Here is an 18463-nt window from a genome sequence, read left to right as displayed (position 1 = left end):
ATTTTTACCTAAAATACGTAAAATTGTGCAAAACAAAAAAAAATAAAAACATAGGAATTAATATTTAAATTTAGTGATACTAAGATGTCTTAAAACGATAAGTTTACAATACAAATTTACTATAACTAAATCATAAATGAAAACAGAAAATAAAACACACCATGAATATTTGAATTTTCAAACCGAGTTTAGAGTGATTTTTGTCAAATTTAAGTTTTTTTTAAATTAGTTTTTTTATTGATTTCTGGAATAGAAAAGTTTTAAACATATAAAGTTGTAGACCGTTTTTCTTTTTTTTTTTTGGGGGGGAGTCAGTTTCAGTCTGAATATTTGGGATCCGGATGAAATGTAGGCATGTACTGTGAGGGATGGACGTTCGGGTACCCATTCGGGTTTGGTTCGGATCTAATCGGATTTTGGGTTTCGGGTTTAAAGATTCCAGCCCCATTCGGGTATTTCTAAATTTCGGTTCGGGTTCAGATAACCTATTTAAATTATTTTAAATTTTTTAATATTCATTATATGCTTAAATTTCTCAAAATCTATAAAACAAAATAATATATTACATATAAATTTGTATAATATATGTCAAAATACCTAAAATAACATATAAATTGGTTTGATTTGAATATTTGGATAGAAAATCAATAGATATTTCAAGCATTTTGGTGTTTTGAATATATTTTAGCTATTTTAGACATTTACTTTTGACTATTTATGTATATTTTCAAGTATTTTAGACAACTTAAAAATATCTTATATATTTTGTATGTTTGTAATATATATTAAATCTAAAAATAAGTAATATATTTAGGTATATAAATCTATTTCGGTTACATTCGGGTATCCGAGATACTTCGGTTTGGATCGGGTTCGGTTTTTTAGATACCAAAATTTTAAACCCGTTCGGATATTTAATCAATTTTGATTCGTGTTTGATACTACTTTTTCGGATCAGATTCGGTTTGGTTCTTCGGGTCCTGATTTTTTGCCCAGCCGTATGTGAGATATGTAATGTTCTGCTGTCGAATAACCGGGAGTAATTAACCTTTATTTCTTTCTATAAAATTTTCTAATTATGGGCCACTATACTCTTCTTTTGTTACCCATTAAAGACCCAACTAAAATGACCGCCATATGTACATCTTAAATGCCGATAATAGCCTCCTCACTTTCCTCATGCCTTGTCCAAGTTCACTTTCGTAAAATTACCGTAATGTCCTCGCCGGATCGTGCCGTCCTTTCCCTGTTGACCGACATCTTTCTATCCTTCGACGGAGCCATCCTCGGCGTAACCCTAGCTTTCGGCGCCGTTCGCGCTGCTTCCAAGTACGCCTCCACCTCCGCCGCCTTGAATAAGATCAAAGACTCCCCCGAAGTCTCCGTCTGCGACCTCCGATCACTGATTCCGCCGTCTGATGGCGAGAGTAGCCATGCTAATCAGCGTATCGTCGTGGTTCGCGGTACCGTCGAACCTAAAGTCACCGGCGATGGAAGTCACAAGAACAATAACGTGCTAATCTCTCAAGAGACTGGAGAGAAAGCTCTTATCATCCACAGAACTCAAACTGTACGTTTTACATATATAAAGGCTTAATCTTTGTTGCTGCTTAGAACAGAAACTGTAGAAAGAAATGTAGAGGAAGCATTCTAATGTCATTATGATCTCTTTACAGTATAGTGGATGGAAGAGTTCAAACTTTACTATACATAGAACATCACATTATCTAACTCTATAAAGGCTTAACCTTTGGTGCGGCTTAGAAGAAAGACTAACGAATTGTGCATATCTGATAGTGGAAGCATTTTAATGTGTATCTGTTTTTCAATTTGATCTCTTTACAGTATATGTATAGATATAACTTTGCATTATGTTACTCTATAAAGGCTTAACCTTTGGTGCTTGCTTAGAACAGAGAACGAAGTGTATATCTCATAGAGTTAGCATTCTAATGTCATTTTGATGTCTTTACAGTATATGTATAGTGGATGGAAGACTCTGTTTCATTTGTCAAGTGGTCACCGGTTTCTTTTGGAAAGATCTTTGCCCAAACAAGGAGCTGGCTTTATGAGAATGGTGAGCTTTTGGCTCTATCTATGATCATCAAACTAGTTTTGACATCGCGATCCTGTGTGCAGGTCCCGTTTGTTATTGTGGATAAGAACCAATGGTCGCAGTCTAGTTTCCTCGTTGTTAACATGGATGGTGCAAGGCAGCCTCTTCCTCTCACCACTGTGTATAATCGTTTGCAGCCTATTAATTCATCTCCCTATTCCTTTCTTCAAGCATTATTCTTCCCTGAGTTTCCTGTGAGTAATGTATATTCGAAGAAGTTTCTGTTTCTTGAAGATTTTTCTCCCTAACTTTGTGTTCTTTCTTCCAAGGTTGGTATGCTTGATGTAGAGAAGATCTTACCACCTGGGAGAGACTTAACAGCTGTTGGTATCTGTAGTCTTAACAATGGAGTTCCTGAAATCAAGTCTTGCCAAGATCTTCCCTATTTCTTGTGAGATTACTACTTCTTTCTCAATCTGTTGAGCTCTCTTGCTGTTCATCTATTAATCTTTTTGAATGATCTTTGCAGATCAGATATGACTAAGGACAAGATGATAATGGACCTTACGGAGACTACCAGTGTATTATTCTGGGGAGGTGTTATCTTGGGATGTTTGTCTGTAGGCATCCTTGGCTTTGCTGCTGTCAGGTACTTGGCTAATGAGACACAGATAGTTTTTGGGTTTAGACAGTGTTTTGATTCTAAATCTGTTTACTGTCTTACCTTCAGGGCCTGGAATAGATGGAAACTAAGGAGAGAACTGCTACAGAGACGACCAGATCAACACATGGTCGATGATGAGACAGAAGAAGATGCAGATGAGATTCCAGATGGAGAATTGTGTGTGATCTGTGTGACGAGAAGGAGAATCCCTGCTTTCATTCCTTGTGGACATGTAGTATGTTGCAGATACTGCGCCTTAACAGTGGAACGTGGGCTGAACCCTAAGTGTCCTGTTTGTCTCCAGAGCATTAGAGGATCTATGCGCATATACTACTCTTGATGAATGCTGCTAATCTTTACCTCATTTGTGTATATGTAAATCTCAGAGAATCAGAAAATGTTGAAAATAACAAAATAGTTTGACAAAGTTCTTCAATTTAGAGTGAGATTGCAGATGATGTAAACAGAGTTTTGCAATAACAATTTTATAGCCAAGGATGACTTCCCTTCTTCTCAGATGTCTTCAAGTCCCTGACATGAGAGCTGAGACATGGTGTGTTGATGGATACCCTGAGAATCTGAACGGTGTGTTCTGGAACATGTTATGGTCTGAACTGGAGCTAGACCCGTTTATGTTTCCACCACCACAGAGTGAGTTTGATGGTTCTTGAAGCTTCTTTGTATTGAGGAAACGCCCACCTGAGCCTCGAGCTCTCTTCAATGCATGAAGATGGCGAGACTCATGAAGGTAAGGCTGCAAAAAGAAAATATTTTTGAAGATCTTTGGTGTTTTAAGCAAAGGGGAAAGTGTAAAGGTTCATACTTTACGGCTTTTGATGAGTTTGTTCTGAGCTTCAAGCTTAGCACGATGCTTCCTGTGGCGAAGAATGGCATGGTACTGTTTGGCATTGACGAATATTGGTTCATTCTCTTGAATGTTATGAGGCAATGGCACTCTTGAAGAAGCCAAACCCATCATTTCTAAATGCGACGACAGCGCCTGCAAGCAAAAAACTTTTCCAATATAAACCCAACCAACGCCACTACTTTGTCTAAGGACAAGGCTTTACAGTGAATTACCGTTGGTTGAGATGCATATTCAGGAGCCAAGAAACCATTGAAATGTGGTGTTTCAGGACATGGAGGAGGCCAAGATGCTAGATCAGAAGTAGGAAGAGGAAATACAGAATCTTGAGACAAAACAAGAATTGAACCCACAAAACAGTTTACAGGTTTTTTCCTTGTAATTGAATCTCTACAAATAAAGTTCATTTGTTTAACCTGGAAGATTGGTATTAACAATGCTGCTGCATCCATAACGGTTATGTTCTACAAAGCTTGCAGCTTCACCACCGCCACCTGATTCTCCAGAAGATTGCGTTGATGATGAATTTTGATCTTGCAGCTGCAAACCTGATTGTGTAGACATCATCATCATGTCCTTTGTCAAGCTGAAAGATAGAGATCCTTGAATGTTTGGGTTTTTTGGCATTGAATCTTTCCTTTGGAACACTTGCATTGTCTTCTTGATAAGCTAGTGTGTCCAAACCAAGCAAAAGTCTAGTCAAGAGTCATTTTTGTCATGTTCCACATAACTTAACAAATCTATACTAAAGTCCAGATTCCAATTGGTCAATGATATAAAAGATTCAAACTTTTTGAAACCCCAATTTTGGTTAAACAGAATGATTCACTAAAACTTACATAGAAAGCATAACATGCAAACCCCAAATCTCTGAGGGTGAATATATAAGAAGAGCTTTTTAAAGAGAGTGAACAGAGAAACTATATAGAAAGATTTTTAACTCAATCATATCTCTGAGTATAAAATATCTTTGAACTTACTGATCCAATCAAACAGAGACCAAAATGGGCATGGATATAGCAAAGGGAGAGAGAGAGACCTTTGGTGTTTGGATTTGGTAAGAGATGAAGAGATAGAGAAGTTAAGTAACAAGTTTCAGATGATGATGATGATGATGCATGTCTCCTTCCTCAAAACATGGCTGTTTCTTCTCTTTCTCTCTTCCTCTGTCTCTGCACATATGTGTTTTATTGGCTATGGCTTAAAAGACTAAACCTGACTCTTTTCACCTTTTTATGTGTCTATTCTTTTTTCTTTTTTAATCTCCCCCACATATACCATTTTATAGACAAAAGCTTAGATATATATTAATTTGTTGTTTCCAATTCAATTTTTTTGTAAAATTAACAACTTCATCTGTGGTAAACTTTGCTTATCTAATGTTCAGAAAAAATAAATTTGCTTCTCTTTTTATTTATTTATTTTGTCAATAATTTAAATTTTAGTGTTTTGAATTTAAACACATCATACATCACTATTTCATTTAATTAATTTGTGACGATTTTAATTTTAAAACTATATAGGATTATATTAATAATAGTAATAAAATATAACAGATGTCGATCTAATTATTTTTATGACTAGGAGATTTTATATAACTTTACGATGCATATATTTAGACAAAAAAAAATAAAATAACAGGTGATAATATAGCTAGTATAATGTCAAATGAAAAAAATAATTGAAAAGCATATATGAAACCATTTTACATTATTCACCATAATTTTATTCATTATTATATCTTAACTAATGTTTTTTACCAGCGGTTAGAAATATATCTTAGCTAAACATACTTGAAATTCAAGATTATAATGCCTAAATTATAGTTCAATATTTATTTATTTATTTTATATAAAAGTTCAATTTTAATGAAAACAATTTAAGCATGTCAGACAACATTTCTTACAATATATTAAGTTGACATGCATATATAGTTTTAGTTACAGAAATATATATAAAGATATATATGTAACAGAAAAAAAATCTAGTAAATGTAGATATAATTTAGTTATACAATGTATATATAATTATATATGACAAAAATTATATAAAAATTTATAGGTGATTATACAATGAAGATAATGTTAAGAAAAAATGATTTTCGGTTTTGGGTAAAAGGGTTCTAAGGTCCACAAAGGAAAATATGAGTTTTTATTCAAAGACTCTCTGGTGCGTACGTTAAGATTGTTCAACTGAGAGTTAAACATTCAAGAAGCAAATGGGATTGAGTGGGACAGACGACCCTGTATTCTATATATTGTTGAATGTTTAGTTACAGTAAATCAATTGGGTAACACATCAAAAGGAATGTAAATGTTGAATGTTTAGTTACGGTAAATCAGTTGGGTAACACAGCAAAAGGAATGTAGTTGTGACTCTCCTTTTTACCTTATCTAACTGAATAGATGAATTACATATCTTCCTCTCTTCGGCCAACCTCTTTTGGATTCTCTATTTTAAAAGAGTTTTTTCTTCTGTAGTCTTATTCCGGCAGTTTTCCGCACCTCACTGCAACGTTGGGATATCCATGTATCTTCAGAGACGGTTTTCAATTGTTCTCAAAATCCATCGGTTGGATTTTTCAACGTTGATTTCGACTTCTTTGTGTTCTTTCGAACACAGATTTTATGACTACAAGTGAAGATTTTCTACGTGTTTCCTTTTTTTCTTAGCCATTTCTGTCTTTCATTATGGTTTAGTTATGTTAACTTATCATTTTACCGTCGAATATCTCTCGGGTTGTAACCGACTTAGTCTATTGGGCGTTTAATTTTAATATTTCTTCATGATTTTTTCATAAATTTAGCTTTCATGCTTAAGCTTTCCGAATTTTGTGATGGTTGTATTTTGGGAATTTTAGGATCTTTCTATGATAGTCTCACAGTACCTTCAACAATCAGGTTATAGGACATGTCTATCCATATCTAGTTGACTGTCATTTTCTTGTAAATTTGACAGCTCTTAATTGAAATCCGCTTTTGACCATACAAAATTAATCCTAACACTAGATCACGTAAATTATATACAAATTTTGTATGACAACTACCCCGTATTACTAGTCTACAGCATGTTGGTCTTATGTAATTTCTATGAGAAATATCCAGTTCAAAAAAAAAAATTCTATGAGAAATATTTCGTCCATTTCATTAAAGTAATGTTTTATATTTTATTCATGTTATGTTTTCTGCAATTTCTATGAGAAATGCTTCTTCCACTTCAATAAAGCAATATTTTACATTTTTCTTATGTTTCATATTCGTGCTGAAGTTACAAATATTAATTTCAGTATGGAAAATAATTTAAGTATTCTTAAACATAGTTCATAGTGAAATATAGGTAGTATTATTGTATGCATAACTTTTTTTTCTTTTCCTTATGTTTTCCTTCAGAAAACTTGTTTTATATTTATTCCACCACAACTCTAAATAGTAATTACAACATAAAAAAAAAACATAAAATATATCAAAAAGGAAATAAAATTTAATTTAGAAACATTTCTAATTGAGATGCTTCCCTAAACATTTCGTATTGTAATGTGACATTTAAAAAAATAAGTATTGTAATGTGACATATAAAACTTTTTGTTAAGTACCATTTTAGATGGTTTAAAAAATACTTTAGAGAAAAGTTTTTTTTTTTTGAGAAAACTTTAGAGAAAGGTTAAGTGTAAGTGTGTAACATAACCATCATGCTTCCTAAAAAAGTGTAACAGGTGCTAACATAAATGTTATAATATCATCGTTGAGGGAATCTAGAAGTTCTTAAACTCAATTATTTGATTTTAACCTTATTTAATAACTTTAAAATAATACTGTTTTCAATAATAATAATAGTAATATTCTAAACACGACAGCTATTAATATGCCAACTCTCCTACCCTCGATCTGAAACTCATCACGAGAAGATTAAAAATTTATACAAAAATACAAAGCAGGCACGACAAAAGAAGAAAAGACTAAAACCACTGTTCTAAATCTAATAATTCCAAATTAACTATTACGTTTTCAAACCCAATCATAGACACTAGTTTATTACGTACTTTACGTATATGGATTGAACAACATCGTTGATTTGGAAAAGCCAATAAACATGTAGAAAAAGACATGTTTGCCTAACTAATTTTATATAAAAAGACTAAAAACATAGAATGTCATACATCTGATGCTTAACGTTAAATATTAAACATAGATACGAGTGAATAAAGAAGTGAGATCAGGACGAACCATCTAAACCAACTAAATCAACATCACATGTGTTAAAAATTTTAAAGTCATGGCTCTAATAGCAACAAACCTGTGGACCATTTGAAGAATAATATGTTTAATTTGGACCAAGCTGTGTTGTATTATTATACATCATTGGTTGTTATCCAGGAAATGCTGCTCCCATCTGCCAATGTCATATTTTATATGAATGAGAAACATGATAACAGATTCAGAGGTTGATCATAAGAGGAAATTGAAGAGTAAAGAGAGTTACTCCGTATCCAATGTGTATACCGGGCATCTGTGGAACTGGAGGGTAATAATCTGGAGACTGAGGACGTGAAGCTGTTGGAGATGGTTTGAAACTCTTTCCTATCAGTAGCTCTCCATTGTAGACAAGCCAGAACAGAGGTGGCTGCGTCTTCATTAGTATCTTGAGTGCACATTCAAAGAGTCAGTTGGAAGTCAAAGTTTAAAAGGTTGGGAGTAGATAGATATGATTAAGAAAAAGTGAAGTTGTACATACCTTCAAGACCAGACACTGATTCCACCCACGGACCGACGGACGGCTGCGTTAATACAGGCTGAAGGCAACAAAACATGTGGCCAATCCCCAGGGCCGTGCCTGAAAAATTTTGACCCACAAAGAAAATGGTTACAGCTGCAGATTAAAGAATTGAACTCAGCACCTCGACTATGCATCTTGAGGTCCTCACCAATAGAGCTATGTAAACTTTTTGTTATATTTGGCCCCCTAAATATATAAATCTTGGCCCCAAAACACATATTTTATCTGCCTCCATTCGGACACGGTCCTGGCAATCCCTGATTGGTAAGGTTGTAACTTTAAATTTTTTACCATAGAACTAAAGTTGTAGTTTTTTTTTGTAGCTGTAGATTTTTTTTGCTGTAGAATTTTGACTGTAAAATTTGAGCTGTAGTTTTGTTTTTTAAAAACATGATTTGTATAAATCAGTTGTAAAATATTACACACATTCATTAAACAATATATTAATAAATGATAAATTAAATTTATTATAATTTTTATCAGGTTGAACTAAAAACATGTTTATAAATGTTTGAGAAGTTTCATATATTCAATATATAATATTCTATAATAGAAAGATAAATATGAATAAGAATTTTATTTTTCTAAATTAAATAAAACTTTACGTCTCTCTAAGATAATGATGCCACATCTCGTTGTTTGTCACACTATTATTTGAATCATCATTTATTTTCTATTTCTTATAAATATTATAAAAATATATCTTAAATTTGAATAATATGAAACCATAATTAATAATAATGAATTCATATTAATTCATATTTCAAAAATAATGAATTCATATTCGAATTGTATATGATATTGCAATAAGATAGTTAACTATTAGGAAAGGGAATCCTATAGTTTAGGATTGCCTTTATATTTAACATAGTCGGTTGTTTAGATATGTTAAGATTCCTAATTCATCTAGGGTTGTTATAATGCGTTGCGTATATATACGTTTGTATCTTGTCACGATGAACACAAGTCAGAGTTTACAATCTACTCTCTAGTTTCCATGGTATCAGAGCCAGGTTATTTCTGTGACCTAAACGTCTACTCTCTAGTTTACAATCTACTCTCTGCTTTCTAGTTTACATTAACCAAAATGTTATTGACTACTGAATTAGTTAATATCAATATATATATTCAGAACTAGCGTTTGGTAATTATTATATTCTTTAAATAAAAATTAAGTGGAATGTTTTTTTTTTGGAAAGCTTACAAAGATTTATAAAGCATTTGTCTCTACGTTTTTTAACCAAATTGCTGTGAGCAGAATTTTTTTCATAAAGCTTGATTGCTTTATAATCAGAACTGTAGACTCAAATAGTGCTGTCGACAGCACTCACATCAGCAACCATTCACCCTCGATATTACAAAGTCATGGAACGTGCGTATGATTTATCTATTGGGCCTTTTAATATAATCCGTTTATACATTTTTGGCTTATTGGGCCTGGCTTGTGGCTCCCAATTATATAATCCTTGGCAAACTTTTTTCCAACTAGCTAGCTTATACTTTTCTGTTAATGCAATTGTTACAATATCACCACAAATTTAATTTGTTCCATACACTTGTTAAGAAATATATGTTAAGATATAAATTAAAATTTTAGATATATACACATATATATATGTGCGAATAAGTTTAGCATTGAACAAAAATAAACTTTAGTTCTTTAGATGAACACTTTCAAAGTATAAATTATACTCTCTCTGTTTTAAATTATATAATATTTTACTTTAATGCACAAATACTTTTTAAAAATATATTTTTTTTTGAAAAAATATCATCAGGGGCATTCCTGCAGATATAGTGATATAAAAAATAGAGGACCTATGTAATTGTGGATCAATTTTATTTTTTTTATTTTTCTTTCTTTTTTTTGTTTCTTTTTTTGTCATTGACATATTAATAGTGGGCAGCTGGGGATGATTTTATTTTAAATACATTGTTATTCTATTTTTTATTTTATCTAAGAGTAAATATTAAAGTTAACTAAAAATTATATTAAATTTTTAAAATGGGAGCCTTTGAAGACTCTTGCTTCATTTAGCTCTGTCGAGGAATCCCTCTGAGTATCATTAAATATAATTTAAAATTAATTAATTTAATTATAAATAAAGTAGTAAAAAGATAATTAGCTACATAATTTTTGATAAAACTAAAATTACCTAAATATGTAAAAACATCTTATATTATAAAACAATAAAATTCATTTAAACATCATACATATTGAAATGGAAGGAGTATATAGATACCTCTTACATTTTTACATCAAATATAAAATTCAATTTTTATTAGTAAATTCTAAACATACACTCTTTTCCAACTTTAAACTTGTGATTTATCTTATCTATGGGTTGGGTGATATCATTGGGCTCGAGTTGCTTCATCTCCTTCTCTGGTTCAAGTAGGTGCCTATCAGCATCCACAGCTTGGTCATCTTAACTGGCCAGTATACTTATGAACAAAATCTAACGTGTTTATTTGTTAAATAAATCAAAGTAACAGTCCACGGAAAATATTTGTTAATTTTGTGAAACTTTGCTTATTTCTTTATTCAGTGCATAAAAGTCTCAGTTCTCACAGCTCTCTATGAATCGTTGTTTGCTTCTGTAACGCGTCCAGTCTCTACTTATACCATCAATGTGTGTTTGTTTTGGCTCAAGTCAAAATCATTTTGCAAAGGAGGAAGAGAATCATATATTGCCATGTGCGTGGTCGTTTTAGTGTTGTGCTTCTTTTGGAATACCTGTTCTTTTTCTCTTTTCTTGATGAGAGTGGTTTGGGGATTTGAAATGAGAGAGACTGTTGTTTTTGAGTGACGTTTCAAGGAAAAGATTGTGTTGTCATTGTTCTTCTTTGAGTTCTGTGTCATTCTTTTCTTTTCTTGGGATCCCCAAACATTTCTTTCATATACTCTCCCGGATTTTCATAAAGAACCATTGGTTCCTGAGCTTGACCCAGCTTTCGTCTACATCAAGAAAATGGACCGCTTTTTAGCTAAACATTAATACGTTCATAAGTTCGATTATCTTCTTGATTTCTTTGTTTATAGTTGTCTTTTTTTGTATAAAATTTTACACTAAAATCATTATGACGACATGCCAAGAAGAATCTAGTTGATGGTGTTATTGACATTATCGAAAATTTTGGAGTTAGTTTAAGAAGATGGTCTAGACTCTTAATCAAGTGCCTATTTGTTTCCTCTCTCACTTACCCTTTTGAGAAATGATTGCTCTCTGTGGAATTCTAAGTTCTAACTACTGCCCGTTAGTGATTTGGAGTAACTAATACTCTTTTTGTTTCATCTTTCACCACGTTCATCAATGGTTTCCTTGTCTTTAATGATACGTGTTAAGATCGTAGTAGTCTTATTACCATGTCTTAAAAGCAATGACTGGCTAGGGATTATATTAGAGAATCCTAAAGATTTGTTGAGTCTATCAATTATATTTTACTCAGAAATGTTTGAGATGGTTATAGACTAGGTGTTCATGTCAAGAATTAGATTAGTTGACAGTTGACGCCACCTTTTGAATAATTAAGTATTTATAGGGGAAAATGATAAGCAATTAGGCTCTTCTTGACCCCATCTTCATTAGAGAATTTTAAGCTTTGATGTAATGGAATATTAAGTCTAAGTCACTTCTATGTATTAAAAACAAGTTATTGAGGTAGAAAGTATCATGATTGATTTTTGGATTAAAAGACCCTAACTCCTACGTCCTTAAATCCTAAACCCTAGTTTGAACCTTTTTTTTAAACAAAAAAAAATGTTTAAACTTGTTGAAATTTTCTTATGATTTTTTTTTATAAACTATGTCTCTTGATGAGTTGATTAAATATTGGAATCTCCTTTAATTGCATGCACAAGCTCGTATGATTTTGGAGAAGGTGTCATTTTATAATAACTGCAGTCCACACATGCGTGCAATATCTGCAACAGAGTGATTATATATTTCCAATATAAGGATATTTTCTTGTAATTGGAGTATATTGTGATAGTAGATGGAAGATGTCGTTTTCTTTTGGTTTTATCAAAATGTTTGTAATTTTCAAAAAAAAAATATAGATAGTAAATGTGCTTAATATATTTCCTTTTGTATTGTGAATGGTATTTGAACTAGGAAAACGTATTCTTAACTGAAATTTAAAACCAAATTTATTTTACTGTATGTGTTTTATAAGCCTGTTTGTGTAATTGTACACGCTAAGCACATATGAGATATCTTATTATAATATGATACGAACAGAAAGGCCGGTTTTCAGAAGAAAAAAAATGATATGAACAGAATTAATATCGTTCTACAAAAAAAAAAATTAATATAGTTCGACAGATTAAACTGTATAAGCAAAGCAAATACTGTTTTGTAGAAAATGGAAAAACAGTAGCAAAAGTGTAACGAGGATGGGTCCGGCTAGAAAGAGAATGTTATGAGTGTGAATGTTATCAAATCGATTCCTCCAAGACTCAACTCTATCACTCTCACTTTCACTCTCTTCTAATCGCTCGTTCGTGTGATGAAAGAAAGATAACAGAAAGTAAATGACACGATGATTTGGTTACCCAGTTCGGGATCCAATATGGATCCGGTACATCTGGGGCTTGACGGCACAAGCAACAATCTTCACTAATCACTCCAAGAAGAAATACAAGATCTATCGATCAAGAGACTTAACAACCATAAGCTCAAGAACTCTCTATCTCTTTCTCTCTCTGATTCTATGTAAAGTGTTAGCTCAAATGATAGCTTTCACGTAACAGACTTCTTCTTCTCTCATCAGCTATATAGATGAAACCGGTACGCTCTGATCAGAAGCCGACTCTGATAACCAACCCGGTTATCGTCTTCTTCTTTTCTTGTACCAAATGAGTTACTAAACCAACTCCGGTTTAGCTCACTCCTATTGTTAGATGACACAAACCATAACAGTCTCCACCTTGTCACTAACAATATAAGTCTACCTCCTTATGCCGTCAAGCGTAGCTAGCTCCTTAGCACTTAGCTACTCCAAGCTCAGCCAATGCTAGCTCAAACATGGAACTCGGAATTACCTTAGTCAACATATCCACCGGGTTTGTCGAGGTATGGACCTTCTGTACATCTACCTCCCCTGTTTCGATCATCTCCCTTACAAAGCTCATCTTCAATGCAACATGTTTAGATACTGCAACATGTTTGGTTCTATCATGAAATGCATTATTCTTAGCCAGACAAATCGCACTCTGAGAATCACATCCAATGTAGACTTCTGACTGCTTGTAACCTAACTCATATGTTAAACCTCTCAGCCACAACCCTTCTTTGATAGCTTCTACTAATGAGATGTACTCAGCCTCCGTCGTAGACAAGCCAACCACAGGTTGTAGCCCTGACTTCCAACTAACTGTATTTCCTCCAACCATAAACACGTAGCCTGTAGTCGATCTTCTTCTATCCAAGTCACCACCAAAGTCTGAATCTGAAAAACCTTTCACCACAAACTTTCCCGGACCTTTCTTGAATACCAATCCCACATCTTGAGTTGCAACCAAGTAGCGTAGTATCCATTGAACTGCTTGCCAATGCTCCTTACTTGGATTACTCATGAATCTACTGACCAACCCTACTGCAAATGCAAGATCAGGACGAGTGCTGATCATCGCATACATGATGCTGCCAACTGCATTTGAGTAAGGGACCTCATCATCAGAACCTGCGGAGCCTTGCTCTCCATCTTCTAATGACTTGAGTTTAAACTGAGCACCAATAGGTATTGAGACTGGTTTAGCCTCAATCATCCTGAAAATTTGAAGTACTTTCTTCAAGTAACCCGACTGTGACAGTTTCAGAACTCCACCTGTTCTGTTACGCTCAATATCCATTCCAAGGATTCTCTTTGCTGGTCCAAGATCCTTCATATCGAACTGTGTCTTAAGCATCTTCTTTACTTCATTGATATCTTCAATCTTCCTTGATACTAGCAGCATATCATCCACGTATAGTAATAAGTAAATATACTCATCGTCTTGTGTCTTCTTGAAGTAAACACACAGATCATATTCACTCTTCTCAAAGCCATTCTTGATCATGAATTGATCAAAACACTTGTTCCACTGCCGTGGAGCCTGCTTAAGACCGTACAGCGACTTCACCAGTTTGCATACTTTATCCTCTTGTCCCTTCACAACGTACCCTTCCGGTTGATCCATATAGATGTCTTCATCTATCTTTCTATGGAGAAAGGCTGTCTTCACGTCTAGTTGCTCTAACTCCAAGTCTTTATCTACTACAATAGATAGCATCAGTCTGATAGAAACGTGCTTGACCACCGGTGCAAAAATCTCTTGGTAGTCTACACCTTCACGTTGAGAATAACCTTTGGCTACCAGTCTCGCTTTATGTCTCAGATCTTCTACTCCTGGTATACCCGGTTTTAGTTTATATAACCACCTGCATCCAATTGCCTTCTGTCCTTCAGGCAAATCACACAGGTACCACGTCTTGTTCTTATCCAACGATCCCATCTCTTCATCCATACCACCATTCCACTTCTTCCAGTCTCTGCACTTCACAGCTTCACTGTAGCTTCTAGGTTCCTCGATCTCAAGTTCCTCAGCGACAGACAATGCGAAAGCTGTCGCAGAATCTTCCGAATATCTTGCAGGCTTGACAATCTCTCTTCTGATCCTGTCTCTAGCAAGCTGATAGTCTCTCAAGTCCATAGAGCTTTCTGTATCAGCATTATCAGATTCTGACCCTTGTTGACTGACTCCACCTGCTCCCTGAACCTCTGAGCTTTCTTGAGCCACTTCTTCAATTTCAACGGAACTCTTAGTCAGACCCTGAGTTGATGAACTTGCTCCACCTGCTTCTGAAGATTCATCCTTGAGATGCTCTTTATAGAGCAAATCTTCTCTGAACATTGCATTCCTGCTGATGATGCACTTCTGGTCTTGCAAAAGCCAAACCTTGTATCCTTTAACTCCAGTAGGATATCCAATGAACACTCCTTTAAGTGCTCGCGGCTTCAATTTTCCTTGATCTATGTGAACATAAACCAACGACCCAAATCTTCTGAGATGTCGGTAACCTGGGACCTTTCCCATCCACAATTCTTCAGGGATGTTAAGATCATTTGCAGATGATGGGGTGCGGTTGATGACATAAACTGCTGTTGCCACAGCTTCAGCCCAGAACTTCTCTTCCATACCTGACTCATCCAACAAACACCTCACCTTTTCCATGATGGTCCGATTCATGCGCTCCGCAACTCCGTTTTGCTGGGGGGTGTAAGCGCATGTCCTGTGTCTCTCAATACCATTTTTCTTACAAAAAACGTTAAAAGCATTATTGCAAAATTCAAGACCATTGTCAGTTCTAAGACACCTAACTTTCTTATCCACTTGGTTCTCAACTAAGCATTTCCACTCACAGAACTTATCAAAAGCCTCATCCTTAGTTGCTAGAAAATAAACCCACACCTTCCTAGAATAGTCATCTATCAAGGACAGAAAATACTGCTTCCTAGAGATAGATAAGTGAACATGGGGAGAACCCCAAAGAACAGAATGGATATACCTGAGAACCTCTGAGCTATTGTGCTTACCGGCATTAAAACTCAGGCGCTTGTTCTTACCCATAACACAACTTTCGCAGAACTCCAGGTTGCTTATACTCTTCTTGTCGAGGATTCCTTTTTCCACCAATACCTTTAGGTTCTTGATACTAGTGTGAGCTAGGCGACTATGCCAAAGAGCTGTATCGTCCTTTGATACTACTGCATTTGCACTTGGCTTCACCGTGTCACCATCCAGGAGATAGAGACTGCCACAGAGAGTACCCTGTAGTGCAAGCCTCCCATTTTTGTAGAAACTTGTCTTGCCATTTCCACCTTCTTGTTTGAATCCCTGCACATCAAGTGAACTCACAGAAATCAAGTTTCTCTTGAGATCAGGGACATACCTGACATTTGTTAGCTTCTTGACTGTTCCTCCTTTTGCGTTGATCAAGATGGAACCAGTCCCTTGTACAGTGACTGCCCGATCATCAGCAAGTAATACACGTCCTCCAGTTGCTTCTATGAACTCACAGAACCATTCTCTCCTTGAGGTCATATGATACGAACAGCCAGAATCTATGACCCAGTTTTCCCTTGGATCCTGGTCAGAGATAGTCAAAGCATCTATCTCCTGCATCTTATCAACCATCACAGCAGCCTCTCCATCATCTTCATTCTCCATTTTCCTTTTCCTAGCATAACAATCCTTCTTTACATGACCCTCCTTTTTGCAGTACCAACAGGTCACTTTCGACCTTGACCTTGACCTCGATCGAGATTTGTTCTGAGGTCCTCTTCCTCTCGAGTTTTTTCTACGTTATGGTCTTCCACGGGTTACATAAGCTTCTCCTGACTTGTGTGTTGTACTTGATTCACGAACATCTTTCAGCTCAATCTCCTTTGATTTGGCTGCATTCGTGACATCCTCCAATGTAAGCGTGTCTCTGCCATACTTCAGTGTTTCCTTGAGTTGATTGTATTGCACCGGGAGTGAACTCAGAAGCAGAATAGCTTGAACTTCTTCTGAAACAGAAACATTCACACTGCTTAACCCAGAGACTAACTTCAAGAACTCATCAATATTTTCATCAATTGATTTTGACTCTATCATCTTAAATGTGTAAAACTTGTGTTGAAGATGAATCTTATTAGGAAGAGTTTTGGAATTATACAACCTTTCAAGCGCTGACCACATCGTTGCAGCCGTTGTATATTCCTCAAGCTTCCGCAACACATGATCTCCAAGGTTTCAGGATGATCATGTTCATCGCCTTCTCAGCTTTTTCAGATCTCTCCTCTTCAAGCTTCTTGACCCGCTCCTTGAAGTCTTCTTGATCCTCATCTTTCTTTATCTCGACCTCAGATCCAGAAGTTGCCGGAGCTTCGACTAACGCATCCTTGAGCCCAAGGATCGATAGGTGTGCCGTCATACGTTTCTTCCACATCGAGAAGTCTCCTTGACCGTCGAAGCACGCGATCTTGACCTTCGCCATCGATTCCGTCATTGCTGATCGCACTCAACCTGGCTCTGATACCACTTGTTATCAAATCGATTCCTCCAAGACTCAACTCTATCACTCTCACTTTCACTCTCTTCTAATCGCTCGTTCGTGTGATGAAAGAAAGATAACAGAAAGTAAATGACACGATGATTTGGTTACCCAGTTCGGGATCCAATATGGATCCGGTACATCTGGGGCTTGACGGCACAAGCAACAATCTTCACTAATCACTCCAAGAAGAAATACAAGATCTATCGATCAAGAGACTTATACAACCATAAGCTCAAGAACTCTCTATCTCTTTCTCTCTCTGATTCTATGTAAAGTGTTAGCTCAAATGATAGCTTTCACGTAACAGACTTCTTCTTCTCTCATCAGCTATATAGATGAAACCGGTACGCTTTGATCAGAAGCCGACTCTGATAACCAACCCGGTTATCGTCTTCTTCTTTTCTTGTACCAAATGAGTTACTAAACCAACTCCGGTTTAGCTCACTCCTATTGTTAGATGACACAAACCATAACAGTGAAGTTTCGTGGATTCGAAGGGACGATCATTTTTACACTTGTTTAAAAGTTTTGAACTAATTTTTTTTTTAACTGTCAAGTTTTGAACTAATTTATCTGACTGAGTTTTTGAATCTGTCAGGGAATTGTTCTTTTGTTTTGAACTTATTTGTTTTCTAATATGTATGTATAATACTTGGATGTGTGTCTAATCTCCGAGACCGGTTCTGGTTTTACCCTTTTGCCGGAAATCCTCATTGTAAATAGTCTATTTTAACGTGAATTGAACTCAAGTGATGGTAGTTACAGCCGCAGCCCTTTTACCATTAGACTAATTCAACGTTGGTAAACCACTTTAGAACTTTCATTTGGTATTTAAATTTTAGAAAATTACTATAAAAAATGTTAATATTACATTAAAATGTTTTTACTTCTGTTAATATATTTTATTTTCCAAAACTTTTCAATACATCTATTAGTGTCTTCTTTTGAATACCCTTTTTGATAAAATGTTAGTACATTTACTTTTCAATACATCTATTAGTGTCTTCTTTTTAATACCTTTT

At 35.0% G+C, this 18463-nt stretch overlaps 2 protein-coding genes across 3 annotated transcripts; one reads left to right on the top strand and one right to left on the bottom strand.

Annotated features, from left to right (window-relative positions):
- Nucleotides 1-1075: 1075 nt before the first annotated feature.
- On the top strand, nt 1076-3158 carry LOC103832629 (E3 ubiquitin-protein ligase SPL2). The gene is made up of 6 exons (XM_009108682.3): nt 1076-1570; nt 1976-2077; nt 2140-2310; nt 2386-2507; nt 2586-2705; nt 2787-3158. Exons 1-6 carry the CDS (start codon nt 1151-1153, stop codon nt 3058-3060), a joined length of 1209 nt encoding a protein of 402 aa, XP_009106930.2. The 5' UTR covers nt 1076-1150; the 3' UTR covers nt 3061-3158.
- Nucleotides 3109-17923, bottom strand: LOC103832630 (nuclear transcription factor Y subunit A-5). Of its 2 annotated transcripts, none has more exons than XM_009108684.3 (5): nt 4625-4859; nt 4002-4254; nt 3801-3910; nt 3544-3720; nt 3109-3474 (listed from the first exon to the last, which is right to left on the bottom strand). In XM_009108684.3, exons 2-5 carry the CDS (start codon nt 4237-4239, stop codon nt 3244-3246), a joined length of 756 nt encoding a protein of 251 aa, XP_009106932.1. In that variant the 5' UTR covers nt 4240-4254; nt 4625-4859; the 3' UTR covers nt 3109-3243. The 2 variants fall into 2 exon arrangements, with proteins under 2 accessions (XP_009106932.1, XP_009106934.2); XM_009108686.3 differs by having other exon boundaries at nt 3111-3474; nt 3801-3877; nt 4625-17923.
- Nucleotides 17924-18463: the final 540 nt, after the last annotated feature.

Source organism: Brassica rapa, chromosome A08, assembly GCF_000309985.2.
Source record: "Brassica rapa cultivar Chiifu-401-42 chromosome A08, CAAS_Brap_v3.01, whole genome shotgun sequence".
Classification (NCBI taxonomy): domain Eukaryota; kingdom Viridiplantae; phylum Streptophyta; class Magnoliopsida; order Brassicales; family Brassicaceae; genus Brassica; species Brassica rapa.
The sequence above is the reverse complement of the archived record's forward strand: the minus strand, read 5'-3'. Positions and strand labels throughout refer to the sequence as shown.